This window comes from Lethenteron reissneri, unplaced genomic scaffold (assembly GCF_015708825.2).
Source record: "Lethenteron reissneri isolate LAM-NWPU_2019-01 unplaced genomic scaffold, ASM1570882v1 scaffold_1931, whole genome shotgun sequence".
Taxonomy (NCBI): domain Eukaryota; kingdom Metazoa; phylum Chordata; class Hyperoartia; order Petromyzontiformes; family Petromyzontidae; genus Lethenteron; species Lethenteron reissneri.
The window spans coordinates 173523-198875 of NW_026891698.1; the positions used below are offsets into that span (position 1 = coordinate 173523).

The following is a 25353-nucleotide window of genomic DNA, read 5'->3' on the forward strand; positions in this document are numbered from 1 at the left end:
GGAGTGTAAAATTGTAAATGTTGTGAGTTTACTCTCTAACACAGCAGTGTGCTGAACTGGTAGCCAATTGCCACGTTTTGTTTACGTGTCAAACCTTACTAATAATCGCCTGTGTCTGGTGGTGGTGAGTTTTGGGGAGCGATAGTGTAGCAGTTAGCGCTACGCTACGCTATGAAACCGGCGGCACGAGTTCGATTCCCGCTCACGGCCAACACCAGTGACGATTATCTGAACCGGTCCCGGGCCTCCCCTAGGTCGACTCAGCCGCAAATGAGTACCTGGTGCGGTGTGTAAACATCGCCACTGGGGAGACGAAGGCGGTCGGGCGTGGTGCTGGCCACCCACCCCTCGTGTACCGTTCGGGCCTTCATAGGTGCTCGCCAACAGCACTTGCCCCTACAGTCTGTTAGGGCTATACAGGGAATCTTTGTTTTTTAGTATAACGACACATTTATGTTTATGGGATCTAGCCCAAAAGACCTCTTCTGGATAATGTTTAAGTTCCTTTACTTTTTAAAGTTAACAATCGTAGTGTATAGGCATGGCCCCTTTCTCAATCCACTGCTGGATGAGGGCCTCCCCAGGCTGCATTGAATCACCGTCCTGTAAGCACGTCGTGTGAATGGTGGGTGGGTGGGGGAGTAACAATCCAGGACCTTGGCCTGGAATTGACCTTGGGCAGCTGGGTTGACGGCTGCAGCCCCGCCGGTGAAATCGCCGTGCGCCCACCGCTCGAATGTGTGCCGCGTTTTTCGGGCTGTCGGATCCGGGAGAGAACGCGAGTTTCCGCAGAGGTCTCGTACAACAGGGGCCGTCCCTAAGCGGAGCGGAGGCTTCCGTGCAAGGGAGACTCCTTGCAGTCGATGGGAGCCCACAGCAAAGTGCGTGGATACAGGGCGGATGTCGACCGCGGACCCCGGGATCGAATTGATGGAATAAAGAGGTGGATTGGAGAGAGCCAGGTGGGAGGGCTCCCTTTGTGAAGAGGAATTTCACAAGGAAAAGTTATGGGCAGTTCCGTTATTTTCCTTGTGAGGAGGAACTTCACGAGGAAAAGTTATGGACGGTTCAGTTCAGCCGGGTTTTTGTCCGTCAAGGCCCATTGAGCTAAGCAGCTGTTCTGCAATGGCTACCCAAGGATATCTAAACAAAGTCGTTTTTTGGATCAGTGTGCGTATCGCCTGCTACGGCAATTTTCGTCTTATTTTATGGCAGTAAAATGCCAATATTTGCGGTCTCCTTGCCACGACGAGAGGGGCTTCAGAAGAGCATTGGTGTAGTGTTGCTGTCCCATTGAAGGAACAGACTACAGTGGGGTTCTGTATGGTCAATAGATTGGTTGGCAAGGCCACAATCACACCACTGGCTTGTGTTATTCATGTATCTCTGTGAAGCTCTATGTATCTTTGTGTCTCTGGGTTTGCTGTATGGTCCATTGATTTTGTGGCAAGGCCACAATCGCACTACTTGTGACTTGCGTCTATAATTTTCCATTTATGTATGTACGTAAGTATGTTGAACTTCTTTCACACCGTACGTAGCCAACCGCGCTAATCCCGAGGGCAAGGGGATGTGCACATCGGCCTGGTGATGTTCTGATGTGGTTGATGGTTCTACTACCGGTGTCTTCGAGGAGAAATATCAAAGCCAGCAGGGACGATGTTTGGATCACTAAAGATGTAACAATGAAAAGCAACTGACGTTTCACTGCAGTCAGTTTATCTCAGGCAATGTCCATTGAGCTTGGCAACTCTTTCAATGGTGACCCAACACCGTGCTTTCTAAGGTAGGTCTTGGTTTTTTCAATCCGTGCGTGTACTGCCTGTACTGTATGGTGGTTCATTTGTGGCAAGCACTTTGTGTGTGTGTAGTGAGCGCGACCTTGCAACGTATTCGTTCAACAATCGGAAGCCAATGCAGCTCGGCGAGCAGCGGAGAGACACGCTTGGATCTCGCTGTACCCACCACGCTGCAGCTCGACGATGTGTTTGCCAGACATCCCGTAGAGTGGCGAGTTGCAATAATCGAGCTTGATAATGCAGTGGCGGCAGAGGAATAGTGCGCGTCTAAGAGGGCGGCCCCTGAGGAGGAGATGGAGCAGTGAAATCAGCCCGTTGTGCAGGCTCCGGGTGGATTAGTACATCGCAGGAACGTGACAGATGGCAGTGGCTTGGGAGAGATCTTCATCCAGTAGTGGATTGACCGTGGCTAATGGTTACGGTGAAAATAAACTCAGGGAAAGCTTGGTGTAAGTGCAAGGCTCTTATGGGCAAAGTCAGGACTGTTATTATTTCGTTGACCATAATTCCATAAGTTAAAATTAACCTTTGGGCAGTTGAACACTCATTTTACTGGATATTATTAGAGTAGTGGCAATAAAAATCCTCGTTTAAACGGCATGAGATAATTATCATAATAGCCGTCATGATAGATTAGTGTGACCTTTCCAAATGGCTTGGAGTCCACGGAGACCTAATTATATATTTTTGGTCCTATGGAGAAATGGGGACCGTATCGGTAAAATAAGAATCTACGCAGAAGAGCCCCCCTGACAAAGAGTGAAATAGGCTCAGCGCTATACCTGGCCAAATAAACATAGTTGTTAGAGTAGTTAAGTGTCGTTTTTGGGAGACCTTGAGCAGTGAGTGGACTGATGGACGGCTAGCATAGCGTAGTGACGGATCAGAGTTAGCCGTGATTTCCTCCCGTGATGTTCCAGTGGGTATAGGTCGTCCAATATGATCGCTGTTTCCACAGAGTAAAATGTAACCTTTGCACGCAGCCCGTTAGTAAGGCTGTGTGTGCGATAAGTCAAATGCGCAAACATGCTGCGATTGAAAAATCGGGCATCCACTACCGGCTTTGAATAATTTCACAACAGTAACTCTGTGTGTTTACCGTACAGCAGCCAACAATGACGCGCGCTGCGTGTGAGCGACAGGAGAAGTATTTAATGGGGAGTTTTGTGCCAGCTGAGAAGGGTTTTAGCTGGAGTATCCATTTTGTGTTCGTTGTCCTTCCCCCACAACTCGGATTAGCTGCGGGTGGCTACATACCGTGGTGCCGACAGAAGTTCAACATAAAAACATCGGAAGAGATTGATCCGGACACCTGGTCTCCAGCACTTCGATCCTGAAATCTGGTCTCAAGACTCCGATGATGAAACCCAGTCTGCTGGATTATCAGTCTCAGTCTGACAGGGTCACTTGATTGTGTCTTGCAGGTAGCTCTGTGGTATCTGCTCCTCCGTGGGGCTGTTCTAACACACAGAGGAGGGTCGCCCTGCTCTGAGAGATCCGAATGGACTCTTCGTGATGCTTACAAGAGTGAAATTGGGATAGAATCCTTTTTTTTAAGACTCTTGATTCTAAAACGCAATCACCCCGACCAAGCCTCGACGTAGACTCTCATTCTGACCCTCAGTCCTCCTATTCTTGCGTAATAATTGTTGGGGGTGGGTGTGGTGGGATGAGATGTAAAGACCAGCTGTCCATTATGTGCGAGTTGCACCACAGAACAGCTGGCAAACAGAGTTGAATGGAGTCACCTTTCCTTCGACAAATACTTGTTACGTCCGACGGGAAGATGGGAACGTACGCTGAACTCGAGCCGTCGGTGGACCCAACCCTTTGGCAACACTTAACGTTCGGCCACTTCAGTTACGCCAAGGAAAGTGGACTCTGAGGGTGGGCGGCAGGGGTGGATCGTAATTACTGTGTCGGCAAGTCGGCGAGCAACTGTTCAGGTCCCTGGTATGGCATCAAGCCCTGGGGCTTGATGAGTAATGTTTGTCGTTTAACAGTCAAGCCTCTGTTTTAATTGTCAAAGCTTGAATGTTTGTTCCAAATTTAAGTGTAAAACTCAATTTGGAGTAACTGGTCTGAGACCGACTCGCTACACTCGGGAACCCGGTTTAATCACAGCTCAGTCTGTGTGAGTCTATGGGACTCTGTGTGAGTCTATGGGTCTCTGTGAGCCTACGGGTCTGTATTAGTCTGTGTCTCTGTGTGAGTCTGTGTGTCTCTGAGTCTATGTGTCTCTTTGTGAACCTACAGGTCTTTGTGCGAGTCTATTGGTCTCTGTGTGAATTTGTGTTTGTGTGAGTCTATGGGTCTCTGTGTGCATCTGTGAGTCTATGGGTCTCTGTGTGAGTCTATGGGTCTCTGTGTGCATCTGTGAGTCTATGGGTCTCTGTGTGAGTCTATGGGTCTCTGTGTGAGTCTGTGGGTCTCTGTGTGATCCTATGGGTCTCTGTGTGATTCTGTGTGTGTCTGAGTGAGTCTTTGCGTCTCTGTGTGAGCCTATGGGTCTCTGTGTGGTGAGTCTATGGGTCTCTGTGTGAGTCTATGGGTCTCTGTGTGAGTCTATGGGTCTCTGTGTGAGTCTATGGGTCTATGTGAGTCTATGGGTCTCTGTGAGTCTATGTGTCTCTGTTTGAGTCTGTCTCTGTGAGTCTGTGTCTCTTTGTGAGCCTAAAGGTCTTTGTGTTAGTATTTGTCTCTGTGAGTCTGGGTCTCTGTGTGAATTTGTGTCTGTGAGTCTATGGGTCTCTGTGTGAGTCTATTTGTCTCTGTGTGAGTCTATTGGTTTATTTGTGAGTCTATGGGTCTCTGTGTGAGTCTTTGAGTCTCTATGCGAATCATTGGTGACCATCAACTTTAAAAGTTAGAACCCAGTTTACTCGCAGGCGCCCGCCTGGATTCAAACTCGGGCTCTGAGTGGTGCCTGCTCAGCACTGACCTCTCTGAGTCGGCTGGCTGCCTCCTACTGTCACAACTATCAGCCATTATCAGTCTACCTCTGGATCCAGGCTTCATCAACCCATTGGCAGCTCGCGTTATTCTTCTCCGCTTGCTCCGGTTTCCTCCTAAATGTCAACATTAAGTTATTGGCTTCCTCTTACCGTGTGGCTGCCGATGTAGATGCAGAGCAACACCTCCAATTTCACATCCAGGTGGTTGAGCCAGACAACCACGGCACCAGGAGCGGCAGCGGCAGAGTATGTCTCAATGATGTCTCCTTCGTATTTGTGGGTCGGGGCGTTGCGTCGTTATACGTTGCACTGCGGTGTCTGTTCTGGATGACCACAGTCGCCACACTAATGCATCGGGTATCCGCATCTACTGCCACGGTTTGTGCGGTGGATGCGGGTTTAGGGTGGACCATGAGTAGCTTCGTGGAAGATCAGAACCAGGGTTCTTAATTGGCTGAGGACACCTTCATGTGTAGAGGACAACAGAGCTCCAGGTGGCTGCGAACTCTGTGTCATCCCTCCCCTCCCTCCCACCCCTCCCCTCCCCGCTCCCCTCCCTCCCTCCCTCCCTTCCTCCCTCCCCTCCCCTCCCCGCTCCCCTCCGCTCCCCTCTCCTCCCTCCCCTCCCGGGCACCGAGTCCACGTCGCAATGCTCCACGAGTTCTCTTCTGGGCGAGGAGCGTAAAACGCCGCGCACCGAACCTCACGGTTTGTACACTTTACAATTGTGCGTCAAGCAAGCCGCGTCTGCCCGCCGGCACGGTTTGCGTGGCTGCTTTATGCGTGGCCGCGCCGATTGATCGGCACGGCTTTGCAGCCGTCTGCTAGAGAGAGAGAGAGGGGGACACTTGAATTTGGCCTCGTTAAGCACAAGAGCCACTTCGATGTATGGCAGCTGATGCGGACACTTGATGATGATGATGATGATGCTATAAATTTCCACACGAGAAGCCACTTTGTTGAGCTATCATTTCTGTTGGCCGGGTTGCTTCTGAAAAGTTAGTTAATATCTCGGTGGGCTTTGCCTGGAAGGACGGGGGGATGGTTTAGTGTTGGGTGATTGTGTTGCCTGCCCTGTACTTCTCATTACTACCGTGTTGTCGTAATGTTGTTGTAACGTTCTTACCTGCTCCCTGCTGGGAGTCGGTGAAAAAGATCTTCATAGCTGATCGGATTGCTCTCGTAGCAATAAATATTCTGATTGTGTGCTGCAGACTGTGGTCACCACCCAGAAGAAAACCGTGGGCCATTGTGATGCACGCTCGGTTGTAACGCAGATGGCTCGGTTGTAACACAGACTCAGCTGTGACACAAACTCAGCTGTGACACAAACTCAGCTGTGACACAAACTCAGTGTGACACAAACTCAGTGTGACACAAACTCAGCTGTGACACAAACTCAGTGTGACACAAACTCAGTTGTGACACAAACTCAGCTGTGACACAAACTCAGTGTGACACAAACTCAGCTGTGACACAAACTCAGTGTGACACAAACTCAGTTGTAACACAAACTCATCTGTGACACAAAATTTGTTGTAACGCAAACTTGGTTGCCCGGTTCACAGAGGAGGGGAAGAGGTGTCATCATCATCACCACAGCGAGACACCGCTGCTCCGCTATTCCTATCTGGCTCAACCAACCACCTCAGTGTAAGGTGACAGCCGTTGTCTCCACACCCTAAGTTAGCCACACGAGACTCACACAGAGACCCATAGACTCACACAGAGACCCATAGACTCGCATAGAGACCCATAGACTCGCACAGAGACCCATAGACTCGCACAGAGACCCATAGACTCGCACAGAGACCCATAGACTCGCACAGAGACCCATAGACTCGCACAGAGACCCATAGACTCGCACATAGACCCATAGACTCGCAGAGAGACCCATATATTCGCACAGAGACCCATAGACTCGCACAGAGACCCATAGACTCGCATAGAGACCCATAGACTCGCACAGAGACCCATAGACTCGCATAGAGACCCATAGACTCGCATAGAGACCCATAGACTCGCATAGAGACCCATAGACTCGCACAGAGACCCATAGACTCGCACAGAGACCCATAGACTCGCACAGAGACCCATAGACTCGCACAGAGACCCATAGACTCGCACATAGACCCATAGACTCGCAGAGAGACCCATATATTCGCACAGAGACCCATAGACTCGCACAGAGACCCATAGACTCGCACAGAGACCCATAGACTCGCATAGAGACCCATAGACTCACACAGAGACCCATAGACTCGCATAGAGACCCATAGACTCACACAGAGACCCATAGACTCACACAGAGACTCATAGACTCACACAGAGACCCATAGACTCACACAGAGACCCATAAACTCACCCAGAGACCTGTAGCTTTACACACTGAACCGTACACTGAAAACTTCTGTGTTAATAACCTATGTGGCATTAAAAAACAAATAGACAACGTTTCGGGCAATGGCCCTTCCCACAAGACGGACAAGTTTACAAAGCCACTCGAGAGTAATCCACCAACCCTCCTGGGGCATCGCGTTACCACCCACAGCGCCAAGGCGCGAGCGCGGGAGAGCGAGTGTGGGCTCGTCGGCAGAATGCGATGCTTGGCAAGGAGCCCGGTGTTGGAAATTCCACATTTACTGTCGTGGATCGGGCGGGCAAGTCCATCTTGTAAGACAGACACTGCCGACTTCCCACAAAGTGGTACTGATTTTATCTCCCTTGGAGTGATGAGTGGTCTTAGTTGAGTACACAACCCTCTCCTGTTCCAATGTCTGGCGCTGGTGCAGTCCCACTGGGAGCCCTGGGTGGGAATATTCATTGAAGCCCCTTCCTTTCAATCCTATAAAGTCCGAATGAGACGGCAAAATAGATGTTGACAAGAGGCAGTGACGAGGGCGATGTGAGGTGAGAAGCGATATGGACAGGCCAGAGGGTGTAGCGAGATCGTGGACACGTGGACGATGATGGAGGTGGGGAGAGAGGTGATTACAGGCACGTTGGAAATTTGAGTGACGCATTTGGAAAAAAATGTTTTATCGGTTCAGTTGTAGGTTTGAGCATTTCGTGTTTTTATGTCGGGGTTGACTGCCATGCGACAAGCATCACTCTCAAATTTTTACTTAAATCTTTCGTGACTGCAGGAATTCATATTCTTTGGTTCTTTTGGTAAAGTCAGGAAGATAAAAAATAAAAGAAAAAATAATAAAAAACAAAAAAACCCCACTAATGTAAACTGTAGCCTGGTTCTAAATCGGAGTGAGTGTACTGGCAATCTATAATGTAGACTGTAGCAGTGGTTATTAAGCTATTATTATTATTTTTCACTTTATTTTGTATTTTCTATCTACGTGACTTTACCGAAAGAACCAAAGACGACGCATCACTCTCACACGCAGAGCGGGTGGAGGAGCACTGGCAGTGCTCAGCAACCGGTGTGCCCTGCCAAAGGCTCTCAGCAGCAAGGGCTCTGCCACGGTAAATGTCCATGATAGGATGGGGCAGTGGTTCTTCTTAAACTGGGGTGCACGCTGCACTCCCTGGGGGTGCGTGATGCCCTTTCTGGGGGTGCGAGACATCGCCAGAATTATTTTAGAAGGTAAAGCATCAAAACACAAGTTAAGCATGGGGCCACATAAGTACAACTTACTTTGTTTCAAAAAGGGGGTGCAAGGCTGCAGTAAAGGTTAAGAACCACTGGGATAGGGTGAGAACTCGACAGCTCGCACGCCGGGACAGACCGAAGTCCTCCCCCTCTCCGGCAGATACCCATCGGACCCCCACACGCCCCCCCCACCACCTCTCAGCTCCCCCAGCAGTGGAACCCACAAACGTCAAGCAAGCACTGAAAGTGCGCGCAATAGAGTGAGTGAGCTCACGAGAAGGAGGTTCGGAAGATTTGTGTGTGTGTACTTATGCGGCGGTAGTTCTAGCGGTTAGCACGCTGCACTCCGAACTTGGCGCTATGAACCTGGCTACCCGGGTTCGATTCCCGCTCACGGCCAACACCGGTCCCTGGCCTCTCCCCTAGGTTGACTTGGCCTCAAATGAGTACCTGGTGCGGTGTGTAAACATCGCCACTGGGGAGACAAAGGCAGTTGGGCGTGGTGCTGGCCAACCACCCCTTCGTGTGCCGTTCCGGCCTTCATAGGTGCTCGCTAACAGCACTTGCCCCAACATTATGTTAAAGGCTATGCGGGGGACCTTTGTCTTTATACTGTGTGTTAAACTTCTTTTCCACCGTGCTAGTGTGTTGTGTGCACTCGTGGCGACTTCAAGCGACTCTTAGACGGCAGCCCTGTTGCACAGGCCAATCGGTTTCCAAGACAGCCCCATACATTTTCAGAGCGTGTTTTGCCACAAGATTAATGCAGAGACGTGATGCCTTGAAAAATGTTTCTATTTTGTGTTTAAACATCTTAACACAACGCCTGTTTTATTGCCAGCAAGTGTAACAAACCTATTCTTTGTTTTTCATAATTTTGACAGCACTGGCCAAAAATGTCCCATAGATGTAACTGCTCGCCGCGAGCTACGAGTGGACTCACACTTGCATTGTCCTTGTACTGTCCGTCTTTTGGCGTCCTCTGGTCTGACACTGGTGGTGAGATAACCCAGAAAGAAGGCTGTCTCTGGTGTAGGCCATTCAGTTTCAAAGACAATGCATATCACATTATTATTATCAGACCATGTTTGTTTTCCGTTTTGCCCCAAGTAATGTGTGGCTAATGCAGACACTTGATGTCTCGCTATCGGGGTGTGTGTGTGTCTGTGTGTCTGTGTGTTTGAACATCTTTACACAACTCCCGGTTTAGTGCCAGAAAGGTTACAGACGCCGATTCTTATTTTGTTCATCATTTTATAGCACTGACGCAATGTCGTTGTTATTTGTAACCCGTGCTGAAGGTGGCCTTTGTTAGTAGCTCGTGCGAGTCGCAGTGACAACTTTGGTCTCCACAGACATCGGTTCGACTGTCGCGGGACAAACGCCGCTCGCGGAGGCTGGGTTGGTGGAGGTCCGAGCAGCACCATCTCCACCACCACCACCTCCACCACCACCACCAACGCCTCCACCACCAACGCCTCCACCACCAACGCCGCCACCACCACCACCACCACCACCTCTCTCCCCCACGTGAGAACGCGAGAGCACGGCTTACAACAATGCGCAGTGAAACGAAATCCTCCTCGCTCCTCGGCCGAGCCACTCGCACTGAGCCCCCGCGCTTAGTGGTGGGGGTAGAGGGGGGAGCCATGAATGATTGATGCACCGACCCATGCATCATTTATTGCCATCTGTGCGGCGTGCGTTCGTGTATTCGTGCGTGTGTTTGTGTGTGTGTGTTGTCCGTGTTTGTGTGTGCGCGCACGCATGCGTGTATTATGTGTGTTTGTGTGTGTCTACGAACCTGGCAACCCGAGTTAGATTGCCGCTCATGGCCAACACCAGTGATCGCGATGATCTGAACCGGTCCTGGGCCTCTGCTAGGTTGACTCAGCCTCAAATTAGTACCTGGTGTGGTGTGTAAACATCGCCGCTTGGGAGACAAAGGCGGCCGGGCGTGATGCTGGCCACCCACCCCCTTGTGTGCCACAGTGCCGGCCTGTATAGGTGCTCGCTAACAGCACTTGCCCCAACAGTCTATTGAGGCTGTAATCGGGGGATCTTTGTCTTTGTACGTGTGGGGAGCGGTGGCACAGCGGTTAGCGCGCTGCGCTCCGAACCGAGCCACCTTAATTTAACCCGGGGTTAGATTCCCCATTCGGTGGCGAGTTACATCTTCTCAACTCACATCCCTGCCCCAGACATCTCTCCGAGGGCAAACCGGACCTAAGTGTGTATCTGGCGCGGTGCTTATTAAACGTCATCGCCGGGGAGACAAAGGGGGCCTGGGAAAGAGGGGTCCCCGTCACCACGCCCGACGCAGGTGAGCTCCGTGCCAACCACCATCGCTTGCTAACACAACTCGCCCCCTCCCCCCACACATTGTAAGGCTACACGGGCGAGCTTTGTCTTTGTGACGTGGTGGTGGTGGTGAGGGTAGGGGGGGTGCTGGGGGGTGGGGGTGCTGGTGGGGATAGGGGGGTGCTGGGGGGGTAAGGGGGGTGCTGGGGGGGGTAGGGGGGGGTTGGGGGGGTGGTGGTGGTGAGGGTAGGGGGGGTAGTGAGGGTAGGGGGTGGTGATAGGGGTGTGCTGGTGAGGGTAGGGGGGGGTGTGGTGGGGAGGGTAGGGGGGTGCTGGGGGGGGGGGGGTGAGGGTAGGGGGGTAGTGAGGGTAGAGGGAGGTGAGGGTTGGGGGTGGTGGTGGGGGTGTACTGGTGAGGGTGGGGGGGTGATGGTGAGGGTAGGGGGGGTAGGGGTGTGCTGGTGAGGGTAGGGGGGTGGTGGTGGTGGGGGGGTGATGGTGAGGATAGGGGGGGTAGGGGGGGTAGGGGGTGGTGGTGAGGGTAGGGGGGGGTAGTGAGGGTAGGGGGGGTGGTGGTGGGGGGGTGATGGTGAGGGTAGGGGGGTAGGGGGGGTAGTGGTGTGATGGTGAGGGTAGGGGGTGGTGGTGGTGGGGGGTGATGGTGAGGGTAGGGGGGGTAGGGGGGGTAGGGGGTGGTGGTGAGGGTAGGGGGGGGGGTAGTGAGGGTGGGGGGGTGGTGGTGGGGGGGGTGATGGTGAGGGTAAGGGGGGTAGTGGTGTGATGGTGAGGGTAGGGGGGTGGTGGTGGTGGGGGGGTGATGGTGAGGGTGGCGACAGTAACCGGCTGCCGCTCTGTCTGGGGGGCACGGTTTCTGTGCGCGTCTCTCTCCCTCGCGGTTTTCCTTTGAGAGGCAATCTCGCGATTGTGAACCTCCGGATCGGCGGCTAGCGCCCGGGGGTTGCCCGTCTTATAGAGTCAGATGAGATGTGGGGGGGGGGGGGGTTAAAGGCGCGAGCCCCCACCACCTCTAGCGACTTGCTCACTTCACGCCGCTGTCAGGCCGGGGGTCGCCTGCCCCCGTGGCCCCGTGCTGCCCCGACCCCCCCCCCCCCCCCATGAATTCAGTGACCTGCATTCGATTCGTTTCCGAACGCGAGTGGCCGGGGTGACACCTGAACCACCGCTTCTATGCACCCCCCACTATTTTACCACCAACCCGCGCTGACCGTCGTGGTGAAGTATGCTCCAAATCCCCCCCCCCTTCCCCCCCCCATAGAGATATCTTGAGAGATGGAGGCCACAAGTGGGGTTGCAACGGTCGATTTGGTTCAATTCCCGCTGTTGAAACGATGGCGTGGGAGGCCTCTATCCAGCAGCGAATTGATACAAGGGGGGGGGGGGGGGTGTTAGGACGTAATGGGATAATGGGGGACACTGTTAATGAATAGCGGTCTCTTAAACCAGGGCGGGCCTGGGTGTCATGTTGCTATCCAGGTACGGTTGCCCTGGCTCCTGATAGCAGATCGCCTCCTCGTGTTGCCGTCTAAATGCCCGGCTATTTATAGCCCCGACGACTGCAGGGACGTAACGGACGCCCCCCCCCGCTGCCCGCGCCCCCGATGTCCAGCGCGGTCTGGACTCGAACCTCGGCGGTCTCAAAGGCGGCCCGTTACCGGAACGCGCGCGCTCACGCGCACATTCACAGGCGAGCTATGGTTCAAACCAAGTCCTCTTATTCGTAATAAAGGCTTTTGGGTTTGATCGCGTAAGTATAAATGTGTCGCAACCTTCCACCACCCGACACGGCCGATCAGTAAAAAAATGTGTCACGTTGACAAAACGCCAATTAGTTACCGCTTCAGCCCAGCGGTGTGTTTGAAGAGTGAATCCACAACATGTATAATTTGAGTAGTACGACGTTTCGCTGGTTATTACATCCAGCATCTTCGGGCGATTTGCCAGAATAGTGAAGCCATCCACCTGCTTCCAGTCTTAAATAGTGCAGGACGACGTCGTCATTGAACCCCATCAGGTTTCGAGATCCGAGGTGGAGGTGGGGGTATTGTAATTATATAAGCCGACGTGTTTAACAAGTCATCTTAGTTCACGCGCAACGTGTAGCTCGGCTCACGCACCACGGGAATCCCCCCCCACTTCCCCCATACCTTGGAAACAATTCCCGTGCAACTGGCCAAACGGGATTCACCATCATCGTCATCGAGTGTAAACAAACGTAAACATGAACTCAATACCGTGGTAGAGTAGGGGGTACAGCTAGCATGGCACCTGGGTCTATCCCGAGACCTACTGTCAGCGAGCCTTTGACACTTTACGTGGCCTCAAAGTGCACCTGGCCTGGCACGGGTGCCGTGGGGATGTCACCGTCACTTAGTGGCGAATGGCGACTGTATTGGTATTGACCTTAAAAGGAAAAAAAAATAACACAAAAGGCGACGTTTCGTTGCAATGTTTCCCTTCCGCATAGCGCACTCATCACTCACCTTTACAATTTATCTGTCTGGGCTTTGTGTTCCATTGGCAATGCAGCAGCAGTAGCAGCGTCACCGGCGAGCAATGCGCTTGAACCTGGCTTTCAGGTGTGGGTGAGGTTGGTAATAGCCTCGGCCCGGCCACTCAATCAATAACCGCACACACACAAATATTTCAGCGAAGGTGGAACAGTTGATCATCATCGATTATTCGACGGTCCCGGGACAATCCGGAGAAATTGTCAAAACCGCTCCAAAGGCTGTAACCAGTCCTGGCGATCGTCAAATGCACATCGTGGTTGTGTTGACACAAAGCGCAGTAGTACTACTACTAGTTGTAGTACGAGAATACAACCATGATACTAGTAGTACTAGTAGTCGTACTGCTACGTACTACTGCTAGTACTATACTACGTAGTACGGGTAGTAGTACTAGTGTGCAGTACTTCTAAGTAGTACTAGTAGTAGTATTACTAAGTAGTACTAGTAGTCGTACTGCTACGTACTACTGCTCGTACTACGAGTACTACTGCTAGTAATACTACGTAGTACGGGTAGTAGTACTAGTGTGCAGTACTTCTAAGTAGTACTAGTAGTAGTATTACTAAGTAGTACTAGTAGTACTGCCACGTACTACTGCTAGTAATACTACGTAGTATAGGTAGTAGTACTAGTGTGCAGTACTACTACTATGTACCTACTATGTAGTAGTACTACAATGTAGTAGTTCTAGTAGTCGTACTAGTAGTAGGTACATGATGCAGAGTCTTCGAGATTGGAGTGGCAACTACGGTACAGTAAAGAAGATAAACTTTTAACAGTAGCATATTCATTTATGCCAATTCCATAAATAAGAATGTGCAAAAAATATAGCTATTTCAAGTTATGATTTAGCGATTATCCGGCGTTTTAAAAAATCCGATGCCCCCCCCTATCCCCCCCCCCCCGTATAGTCGACGATCGACTGCATTTGTGTCTCTTTTTTGCTCGCATTCGAATTCTTTCAGCCTCCAAAAATGACGACAATTTCAGTTTGAGTGACGCGCCACGGACACCCCGCGGCATGGCGTGGCAGGGGCCGTGACGATCCAAGAGGTCACAGTAGGCAATGTGACCAAGACACCTTCTTGAATAACTATATAGCGAAGGGTGTTATACAAAGAGGCAGAGTCGTATCAATCGTTTATTTGTCGTAAGGCGAGAGATCAATTAACCACCAGAGATAAACATTTCGAGAGATTTATTTTTCAACAGAGAGTGGCAGTGCAAGGGATGGCAAAGTAGACGGTTGTTTGTTGGTATTTTACTCAGCTTCAGCTGGGCTGTAGTAATTGTAGAAAGTTATCACTGGAAGTGCCTTCGAAACAGAAGTGCCTAGGGCCGACAATAACCTGAATCCCAGCCCTGGGCCGTGGGGAGGGAGTTATTGAATATACAGGCTGCTTAAAAAGAATGTGAACACATCTGAGAATTTGCAACAACAACGCCACAAGAAATGTGCTGCCTCCGTGCTCTGGAGACCACCTCGAGAAGATTCCAGGCGCGTGTTGACAATGATGGCGAACAAGTGGAGACTCTTTGAGTTTTTGAAGCTATTAATATTACATTTGTTATCATGTTGCAGTGTAGTATTAATTATCCGTTCTTTTTCCCCATTAAAAACGATAGTCCCAAACAAGTGTTAGATATTTTTGGAAGCACCCTGTATAAAGAAGGCCCATGGAAGAAGGCCCTGGCAAGCCGTGGTTGCATGGTGTTAACCTGCTTACGCGTTACAGGTGAGCGATTCAACGCCGCGTGTGCGTGTGTGGCCTCACAGGGTGATGGGCCCCGTGCTATGCCACACACTGTGTTGTGTTGTTATTGACACGGGACGTGTTGAGTTGTTATTGTTGTTGTTGGCTGTGTTGGTGCGCCGCTGCCATCGCAGCAGCAGCAGCACCAACTAATTTGTTCATTTACTGTACTCAGAATATTTTTGCTTTCAGAATCTCTTTATTTAGACTGGAGGAGGCACGGGGTCAGAACGTTCGAACAACAAACACAATACTCACAGACACGCAAAGCCCGCCGAGGTATTAACTCACTTCCATACTTGACATTCATTGCTGAGACAATAGCACAATTATTTTTACGACTTCCCCTCCCTTTCCTCCAGCCCACCGTCCCCCCTCCTGCCGTGTGTTTAAATTAGGGAAGAGGCGATGTAGTTGCCGCCGCAGCATCTGTGGCCCCGCTGTGCTTGCGCCAGGCCAGGAGCGCCGGTTCCGTTTTGCCATTCGAATGCAAATGGTCTCGTTGTTGACGTGCTGAGATTTACATGATAAAGGATCCCCCCCTCTTCACCCCTTGGGGGCCGGCGTCCGTTGACATCTGCTACTGCGTTTAAAATACACCTCCAGCGCCGCCACGGCCAGGCCGTGTCCCCACTTGGCGCCTCCGAGCCCTTTAGTTTCTTAGAGAACGGAGAACACGGTGCACGTTACAAGTAGAGATTATCATCGTCGGCCGCTATACCATCATGACCACCAACACTACCACCTTCTGCACCACCATCATCACCAATACCATGTTCACCAACACCAGCCTCACCATGACCATAGTAACCACCACCAGAACAACACCAACCACTTTCATCACCAACATCACCATCATCACCACCACTGCTATCATCACCTCCCCCCATCGCCACCACCTCCCTCCATCGCAACCACCACCACCTCCCCCCATCACCACCACCACCTCCCCCATTACCATCACCACCGCCACCTCCCCCATCACCACCATCAACACCCCCCCATCCACGTCCCTCCATCCACCTCCTCCCCCCATCGCCGCCACCACCACCCCCTCCACCCATCTCTCACCTCGTTTTGAATACACATTTCGTCTGCTCTGGCCTCCACTGAGCAGTTGTAAAGGCATCAAGTTGCGTAGCTCTTGGCGGTTGTGTTAATCTATTTAGCTGTCCCATTTCCTGGAGAAGCTCCCAGGACGTGGGGCGAAACATCGGACGTCGTGCCGAACAGCAACAACACGGTACAATCTGAAAACGCATCGGTGAGTTTCACAGCCGTGAGGGAGTTTGCCTTTGTGCGAGTGTGGGGAGCGGTGGCGCAGCGGTTAGCGCGCCGCGCTATGAAACCCGGCGACCCGAATTCGATTCCTGCTCCGTGACGTTTATTTGAACCGACCCTAGGTTGACTCAGCCTTTAATTAGTTCCTGATGCGGTGTGTTAACATCGCTACTTGAGAGACAAAGGCTGCCGTGCGGGCGTGGTGCTGGCCACTGACCCTTTCGTGTGCTGGGCCGGCCTTCGAACGTGAGCAAAGTCTCGGACAAGCTCACGAAACCAAATTAAGCAAGTGTCGACGGGACACAGCAGGCAAAACAGAACATTGGCAACTAGAAATGTGTGCGCATTTTTTATTATTGGGGAAAGCATATCAGGTGATAGTGGGGAATGAAAGAGGCGAGCGAGTGCATGGAGTAATGGAAGAGCGCCTTTTGAAGATTAACAATTGACGAACACAAAATAAAAAATAGCGGCTTTAAACGACGTGCTTAGAGAAGGGAATTTTAACTTCAGTGGGGAATCAAAGCCGCCGTGACACGCACCTGGATTCAGCAACGCTTAACAGCCCTTGCCCCAACAGCCTGTTAAAGGCTATATGGGGGATCTTTGTCTTGCAGGGTGTATATATTCTGATTGTGGTAAGTGGTGGTGTTGAAAGTTAGAAAACATGGACCGTGCTTCAAGGCAGGCTGCGCGAATTAAATTCCTGGCCCATGGGTCTTTCTCCCGTACTCCCCGTCTCTCTGCTTCCACGCGTGTGCTTCCCTGTCCCTGTGTCTCTCTGTTTCCACGTCCCACTGTGTGTCTACGAATCTCAATGTGTGGCTACGAGTCTGTGTAAAATAGTTGGGTGGCCAACTAAACGGGACCATCATCTGTGCAACAAATCGGATCAACTCAAAACTCATGATGCGCTCACAGTGTTGCGTAACGAGTGTGTGTGTCCCGTTGGTAGGTGATTATCCACTGTAGTGAACGATTAGTGAGATCCCCTCTGTTGTGCGTGGAGATGAATGGCCTGCCTTGTGAGCCGCTGCGTGCGTTGTAATAACACACACGCACGCGCGCGTGTGTGTGTACGTGCGTGTATGTGAGCGTGTGTACGTGCTTGCGTGCGTGTATGTGAGCGTGTGTACGTGCTTGCGTGCGTGTATGTGAGCGTGTGTACGTGCTTGCGTGCGTGTATGTGAGCGTGTGTACGTGCTTGCGTGCGTGTATGTGAGCGTGTGTACGTGCTTGCGTGCGTGTATGTGAGCGTGTGTACGTTCGCGTGTGTAAAGAAATGCACGATGAAGAGGAAACAAACGGCAACGAAATCACACAATGTTAGAGCAAATTGCAACACTGTCGTTCTGTCACGAGCGTGCGGTACCCTGATTTGGCAATGGGATTTTATTGGCTCTGCCATCGCCGCCGCCGTCGGGTGGTGGAGGCTCATGGCTACAACGGCGACGTTGAACCGCCGCGAGAAATGCTCGTGGCCCAGAAGAAGTGGAATGACGAATCGCAGGAAGGAGGCTCCCCCCCCTCATCGTCATCATCATCCACCACCACTGCGCGGTTGCCGCTGCCTCAACGCTCATCAATGGTTCCTCCTCTTGGCACTCCTGGGTCGTCCTCTCTCCCTCTCTTTGTTACGATCAGAGGAAACAAGAAGATGCTCGGTGTAGTCGGCACTTTGCTTCGTTCATCATTTCGTTTTTTTTTCAATGCTTTGCTTTACGTGCCCCCCCCCCCCCCCCCCCCATTTTTAAATGAAAGATTTCACGCTCTGCTCTCATCCTTCTTACCCCTTCCCTCTCTCTATTTTATTTTTACACGATCTCTCTCTCCCAACGACAAGAGAGTGAGGAGCGGACGCTGTGCGGCGTGGTGGCGCAGCGTTACGACTTGACGTCACTATCGTCGTCGTCCGTCGTCAGCGTTATCATATCGCCAGTCGGGTTGTATTCTGTTGATGAAAAGAAGCTTCTTTCACGAGAAGTCCGAATGATGTTTCCTCATCATCGTCGGCAGCACGCGACCTCACTCCACTTGGCGATTCCCTTGCCCGGTATGCAGGAGGTCGTGGGTTCGATCCCGACCCTGACGCCTGCTGTGTATCTGGAGTTTGCGTGTCTCTCTCTCTCATCATCATCACGGTGGCTAGGAGATGTTAACTACCTCGCCTGGTATACAGGAGGTCGTGGGTTCGATCCCGACCCTGACGCCTGCTGTATGTTTGGAGTTTGCGTGTCTCTCTCTCTGCCCGTGGTCACGTGGATTTTTCTCCAGGTCCTCCGTTTTTTTTCTCAACATTTAGAAACGTACTCTTAGAGTATTTGGCTGGCATAAATTTCCATGTGACGACGATGAGCCACTTGGTTGAGATTTCGTTGTGTTGATCGCCAGGTCGCTTCTGAAAAACAGCCTATAGTATTCAGTTGGGGCCTTTTCTGGGAAAATAGAAATAGTAAAGTTTAAACTTTTTAGTTTAGTCCCCCTGTTGGGCAATCACGGAGAATTGGATCGCCGCAACGGTGAGAGCCGAGTGAAGGTTTTGTTGTTCCTAGTTTTATATATTTATTTATTTTGCCGAGGGAATTAAAACCGAGAGCCCCCCCCCATTCTCTTGGCGCGAGGAGGAATTTGGTTCTCTCACTCTCCCTCCCTCTGTCTCCCCCCCCCCGACTGTCCTTTCTTATTTCAGTGAAGCCGATGTCGCCGTAGCAACGGCTGCCATGGAGACACGAGCCGGCCCTTGTGAAGCGGAGACCCCGAGTGAGAGAAGGGGGCAGTGGCGTCGGCACTCCAGCGCACACGCACGACCCCACGGCCCCACCGCCACCCACCCTCACGGGGATTTTCATGAATTGCGGCATTTAATGTGACGCCCACTCCGCCCCCGCCCCCCCAGGAGTTTCATATCAACAACAACAACGGCCCCTCTGCCGGCGTGTCATCGTCTGTGTGCGCGGCATCGTCTGCGTGTCGTCTGTATGTGCACATGTCGTTTGTGCGTGCCGTTTGTGTTCGTGGCATCGTCTGCGTGTCGTCTGTGTGACGTCTGCGTGTCGTCCGTGTGTGTGGCATCGTCTGTGTGTCATCTGTGTGTGCGTGTCGTCCATGTGTGTGGCATCGTCTGTGTGTCATCTGTGTGTGCGTGTCGTCCGTGTGTGTGTGGCATCGTCTGTGTGTCATCTGTGTGTGCGTGTCATCTGTGTGTGTGGCATCGTCTGTGTGTCATCTGTGTGTGCGTGTCATCCGTGTGTGTGTGGCATCGTCTGTGTGTCATCTGTGTGTGCGTGTCATCTGTGTGTGTGGCATCGTCTGTGTGTCATCTGTGTGTGCGTGTCATCCGTGTGTGTGTGGCATCGTCTGTGTGTCATCTGTGTGTGCGTGTCATCTGTGTGTGTGGCATCGTCTGTGTGTCATCTGTGTGTGCGTGTCGTCCGTGTGTGTGGCATCGTCTGTGTGTCATCTGTGTGTGCGTGTCGTCGTCTCTATGTGTGTCATCGTCTGTGTGTGTGCGGATCGGTAGTGTAGTGTTCAACGCCGCTACGCTACAAACCTGGCAGAGGCCCGAGTTCGATTCCAGCTCACGGCCCTCTTCTAGGTCAACTCGGCCTCAAATGAGGACCCAGTGCGGTGCATAGTAAACATCGCCACTTTGGGAGACGAAGGCAGCCGGACGTGGTGCCGGCCACCCACCCCCTCGTGCACCATGCCGGCCTTCATAGGTGCTAATCCCTAACAGCGCTTGCCCCAACAGTCTGTAAAGGCTACTCGGGGGATCTTTGCATTTGCCTGTAGACGGTGCTGGCCACTCATCTCCCTGTGTGCCACAGTGCCGGCTTTCATAGGCGCTGCTACTCGCGAACAGCACTTGCCCCAACAGCCTGTTAAGGATATTTGCATAGCCTGGTATGGGGAGTGGTGGCGCAGTGGTTAGTACACTGCACTACGAATCCAGCGATTCCCGCTCACTGCCACCAAAACACCGGCGATGATTACCTGAAGCGGTCCTGGGCCCTCCCGCCAGGTCAACTCGGCCATGAATGAGTAGCTGGTGCCGTGTGTAACCTTTGTCACTCTCCGACAAGCAACTTGCCCCAGCAGCCTGTGGAAGGCTACATAGTGGGGGAACTTTGCCTTTTGTATTGCGTGAGCTCACCAAAGACGAGGCGCCTTGGTCATTAACACCGCTGCCCACGTTGTGTCCAATAGAGCCTGGGTTTCAGGATATTCTTTGCAGCGGTAATCGCGATTGCCGTGGTTAGCGCACTGTGCTGCCAACCCGGCAAAACCCGAGTTCGATGCCTGGCCACGGCCGGCGTCACCGGCGAGGTACATCTCAGCGTTCACACCCCGAGAGATTCCACGGCTTCCACGCCACGACCCATTGCTTGCACCTCGGTGCCAAAAAATAATAATTGTTGATTGGAGTTTCGAATTGTTGCGTATGGGGTGAATCGCTAGAGTTCTCACTCTCGCTCTCCCTCCACCTCTCGTTCTCCTTCACTCTCCCTTTCACACCCCCCCCCACCTCTCCCTCTCCCCTTCACTCTCCCTCTTGGCTCTCCACCACTCTCCCCTGCTCTCTCTCCCGCGTCGCTCGCACGCTCCCTCCTGGGCTCCCAGCCAAGAAGAAGCGCTTCCTCTCGTTCAAGCGCCTCTTCCGAGGGAGCGGTGCCTCCCGGGACGATGCCTCCCACGATGAGGCCGCGGCGCCGGCGTCCTCCTCCTCGTCATCCGCCGTGGCGTCTCAGCTCCGCCGGCTCAAGAAGAAGCACAGGGCGGGTGACGCGGCGCTACCGCCGCGGTCGGCCTCCGCCTCTGCGGCCGCCGGAGACGCGAGGCTCCGTCCGAGCCATTCGGCGGGCGACGTGAGCCACGCCGAGGTCCAGGAGCCCGGCTCGCCCGGCTCCGGAGACGCTTCGCACGTGGGGTCCGTCGCGCCTCCTCAGCCCTCCCACTCATCACTCCCTCTCCTCCCTCCTCCCTCTCCTCCCTCCCTCCCTCACTCCCTCTCCTCACTCTCCTCCCTCCCTCTCCTCCTCCCTCCCTCTCCTCCCTCCCTCCCTCTCCTCCCTCACTCCCTCCCCTCTCCTCTCCACCCTCCTCCCTCTCCTCCCTCCCTCTCTCACTCCCTCTCCTCACTCTCCTCCCTCCCTCTCCTCCCTCCCTCCCTCTCCTCCCTCACTCCCTCCCCTCTCCTCTCCACCCTCCTCCCTCCCTCCCACTCATCCCTCCTTCTCGTTCCTCCCTCACTTTCCTCCTTCACTCCCTCTCCTCACTCCCTCACCTCTCCTCTCCACCCTCCTCCCCTCCTCCCTCTCCTCTCCCCTCCTCTTCTCCCTCTGCTCTCCTCCCTCTCTTCTCCCTCTTCTCTCCTCCCTCCCCTCAACCCTCCCTCCTCTCCTCCTTCCCTCCCTCCCTCCCCTCCCTCCCTCCCTCCACCACCCAGCAACAAATTCGATCAAATCTTTCAGAATCTTTATCCTGGAGAAATCCGATGATCTACAAAGCTCTTTTTCACAAATGTCCATTCGTGGGCACGGGGCCGGAAAGTGACGAGCAAATGTGCCGTTTGGTTGATTTAATCAGCATAAGTGGAGCAACGTCTGAAAGCGAGCGCCCGTTTGACACATTTTCCCCGCCGTTCCACTGGAGGTCACGACCGGCATCGTCTTCGCGCGTGCACACAGCAGCTCGGCTACTCGCGAGAGCGGCCGCTTCTGTTGATAAACCAGATCCGTCGGCAAAGATACTCGCCGCAGAGTGGCCGGCGGCGACAACTTTCCTAACCCCGACCCTCCTCCTCCCCCTCCCTGCGCCCAGGTCTCCGAGTTTGGGCAGCCGCGCTCTGTCTCACGACAGCGTCTTCTTCTTCTTCGCAGACGCTTCTCCCGGCGGCAACCAGGACGGCGTCTACACTGGCTCGAGGACCACAGAGGTCTTGCTCGCTCTCACTCACTCGCTCGCTCGCCCTCACTCACTCTCACTCACTCTCACTCACTCACTCGCTCGCTCTCACTCACTCTCACTCACTCATTCACTCTCACTCACTCACTCGCTCGCTCGCTCTCACTCACTCACTCGCTCGCTCTCACTCACTCTCACTCACTCACTCGCTCGCTCTCACTCACTCACTCGCTCGCTCTCACTCACTCACTCTCACTCACTCATTCACTCTCACTCACTCTCTCACTCGCTCGCTCATTCACTCTCACTCACTCACTCGCACTCACTCACTCGCTCTCATTCACTCTCACTCGCTCACTCACTCTCACTCACTCTCTCTCACTCACTCACTCTCTCATTCACTCTCACTCACTCTCACTCACTCGCTCTCACTCACTCACTCGCTCGCTCTCACTCACTCGCTCTCACTCACTCACTCTCACTCACTCTCACTCACTCACTCGCTCGCTCTCACTCACTCACTCTCACTCACTCATTCACTCTCACTCACTCTCTCACTCGCTCGCTCATTCACTCTCACTCACTCTCTCTCACTCACTCGCTCACTCATTCACTCTCACTCACTCACTCGCACTCACTCACTCGCTCTCATTCACTCTCACTCGCTCACTCACTCTCACTCACTCTCTCTCACTCACTCACTCTCTCATTCACTCTCACTCGCACTCACTCACTCGCTCTCATTCACGCTCACTCGCTCACTCACTCTCACTCGCTCACTCTCACTCGCTCTCACTCGCACTCACTCGCCACTCGCTCTCACTCACTCTCACACTCACTCGCTCGTTCTCACTCGCTCTCACTCACTCGCTCTCACTCGCTCTCACTCACTCTCACTCACTCTCACTCACTCACTCTCACTCGCTCACTCACTCACTCACTCTCACTCACTCACTCGCTCTCACTTGCTCTCACTCAGTCACTGACTCGCTCTCACTCGCTCATTCTCACTTGCTCGCTCGCTTGCTCGCCCTCACTCACTCACTCGCTCGTTCTCACTCGCTCTCACTCACTCTCACTCGCTCTCACTCACTCGCTCGTTCTCACTTGCTCGCTCTCACTCACTCGCTCGTCCTCACTCACTCGCTCGCTCTCACTCATTCTCACTCGCTCGCTCGCTCTCACTCACTCACTCATTCACTCTCACTCACTCTCACTCACTCACTCGCTCGCTCTCACTCACTCACTCACTCTCACTCGCTCGTTCTCACTTGCTCGCTCGCTCACCCTTACTCGCTCTCACTCACTCGCTCTCACTCACTCGCTCTCACTCACTCGCTCTCACTCACTCGCTCTCACTCACTCGCTCTCACTCACTCGCTCTCACTCACTCGCTCTCACTCACTCGCTCTCACTCACTCGCTCTCACTCACTCGCTCTCACTCACTCGCTCTCACTCGCTCTCACTTGCTCGTTCTCACTTGCTCGCTCGCTCGCCCTCACTCACTCACTCATTCACTCTCACTCACTCTCACTCATTCTCACTCGCACTCACTCATTCACTCTCACTCACTCACTCTCACTCACTCGTTCTCACTCGCTCGCCCTCACTCACTCGCTCTCACACTCTCACTCACGCTTTCACTCAAACATGCTCGCTCACTCACTCATTCACTGGCTCGCTCGCTCATTCACCCACTCACTCGCTCTGTCACTTGCTCACTCACTCACTCGCTCACATGCTGTCACTTATTCACCCACTCACTCGCTCACTCACCCGCTCTCACTCACTCACACGCTCTCACTCGTGCTCTTGTTCAAACACGCTCGCTTGCTCGCTCACCCTGCTCACCCGCTCGCTCACTAGCTCATTTACTCGCTCGCTTGCTCACTCACTCACATGTTCTCGCTCATGCTGTCGATTAAAAACGTGCTCACTCATTCACCGGCTCGCTCACTGAATCCCTCACTCCCTCACTCCCTCACTCAAACGTGGTCACTCAAATACGCTCACTCAAACACGCTCACTCGCTCTCACTCATATGCTCTCACTCACGCACATACTCACACTCACACCCTCACTTACTGACACACTGTCACTCACACCCCTCTCACGCACATGCTCACACTCACTCACACACTCTCACTCACACTTTCACTCAAACATCATTGACTGACTCGCTCACACGCTGTCACTCATTCACCCACTCGCTCACTCACCCGCTCTCACTCACTCACACGAACTCACTCAAACATGCTTACTCACTCGCTCACACACTCGCACTCATGCTCTCGCTCAAACACGCTCGCTCACTCACGAGCTCACATACTCTCATGCGTTCTCGCTCGCTCGCTCGCTCACTCACATGCTCTCATGTTCTCACTTGGTCACTAACTCGCTCACTGTGTGTGTGCGTGCTCTGCTGCCCCTCTGTGTTGCTCGACACAGACTCCGCGCGTGGGCGGCCAGGGCGTCGCCCCCCCCGCGGCGTCGGCTCTGGCCCACCTCCTGCTGGACAGCAGCGCCGCGCGCCACAAGATGGCCGTGCGTCCACGCAACCAGAGGGCGTCCTCCAAGCACCGCGTGGCTGCACGGGTGAGCGGGGGGGGGGCCCTGAACAACGCTCGCCGCTGCTGGGAACGACGTTTGTGAGCGGCGCTCGTGGGTGGTGCTCGTGACGCTCGTGAGTGACGCTGGTGAGTGACACTCATCAGCGATGCTCGACGGTGCTGTGAGCGACGCGCGGACCTGGCTTGGAATGCAGGCAGCTACCAGCAGGGGTTCTCCTGCCCCAGGCATGACGGGATGGCGGCAGCGACGATGACGATGATTCATTTGCGTCGCCAGAATTTGCCCAAGAGCTCCGATCGAGGCTTCAGCGAGATGGAGGATGAGGAGGTGTTCCAGCTGGTCAGCACTCCCGTGATGAGACCCACGGATTCCAAGGCCACGTCGGCAGCCTTCGCCCAGAGAGGTTTGTGAGGATGTCTCCATGTGAGCTTGCGCGACCAAACCAAATGCATCCCGACGGCGGTGCTGGCGGTGCTGGTGGTGGTGGTTGTGTCCACTGCCGCCATGGCATAGTGGTCTGAATTATTGTTATTTTACTTGACCAGGTAAGGCCCCACTGAGCTGTGTAGCTCTCTTAAAGAAGCCGCAAATGATAGCTCAACAAAGTGGCTCATCATGACGTGGAAATTTATAGCAGCCAAATACTTGAA

At 53.2% G+C, this 25353-nt stretch overlaps 1 protein-coding gene across 1 annotated transcript in view; it reads left to right on the plus strand.

The window, feature by feature from the left end:
* Positions 1 to 25353, plus strand: part of LOC133339598 (PHD finger protein rhinoceros-like) — a 45208-nt gene that overhangs the window by 2564 nt on the left and 17291 nt on the right. The window contains exons 3-8 of the mRNA XM_061547723.1: positions 9716 to 9890; positions 18917 to 18987; positions 20848 to 21154; positions 22048 to 22162; positions 24581 to 24727; positions 24980 to 25106. Of these exons, the coding sequence (XP_061403707.1) occupies positions 18948 to 18987; positions 20848 to 21154; positions 22048 to 22162; positions 24581 to 24727; positions 24980 to 25106 (736 nt within the window). The 5' untranslated portion in view covers positions 9716 to 9890; positions 18917 to 18947. The remainder of the gene's footprint in view (positions 1 to 9715; positions 9891 to 18916; positions 18988 to 20847; positions 21155 to 22047; positions 22163 to 24580; positions 24728 to 24979; positions 25107 to 25353) is intronic.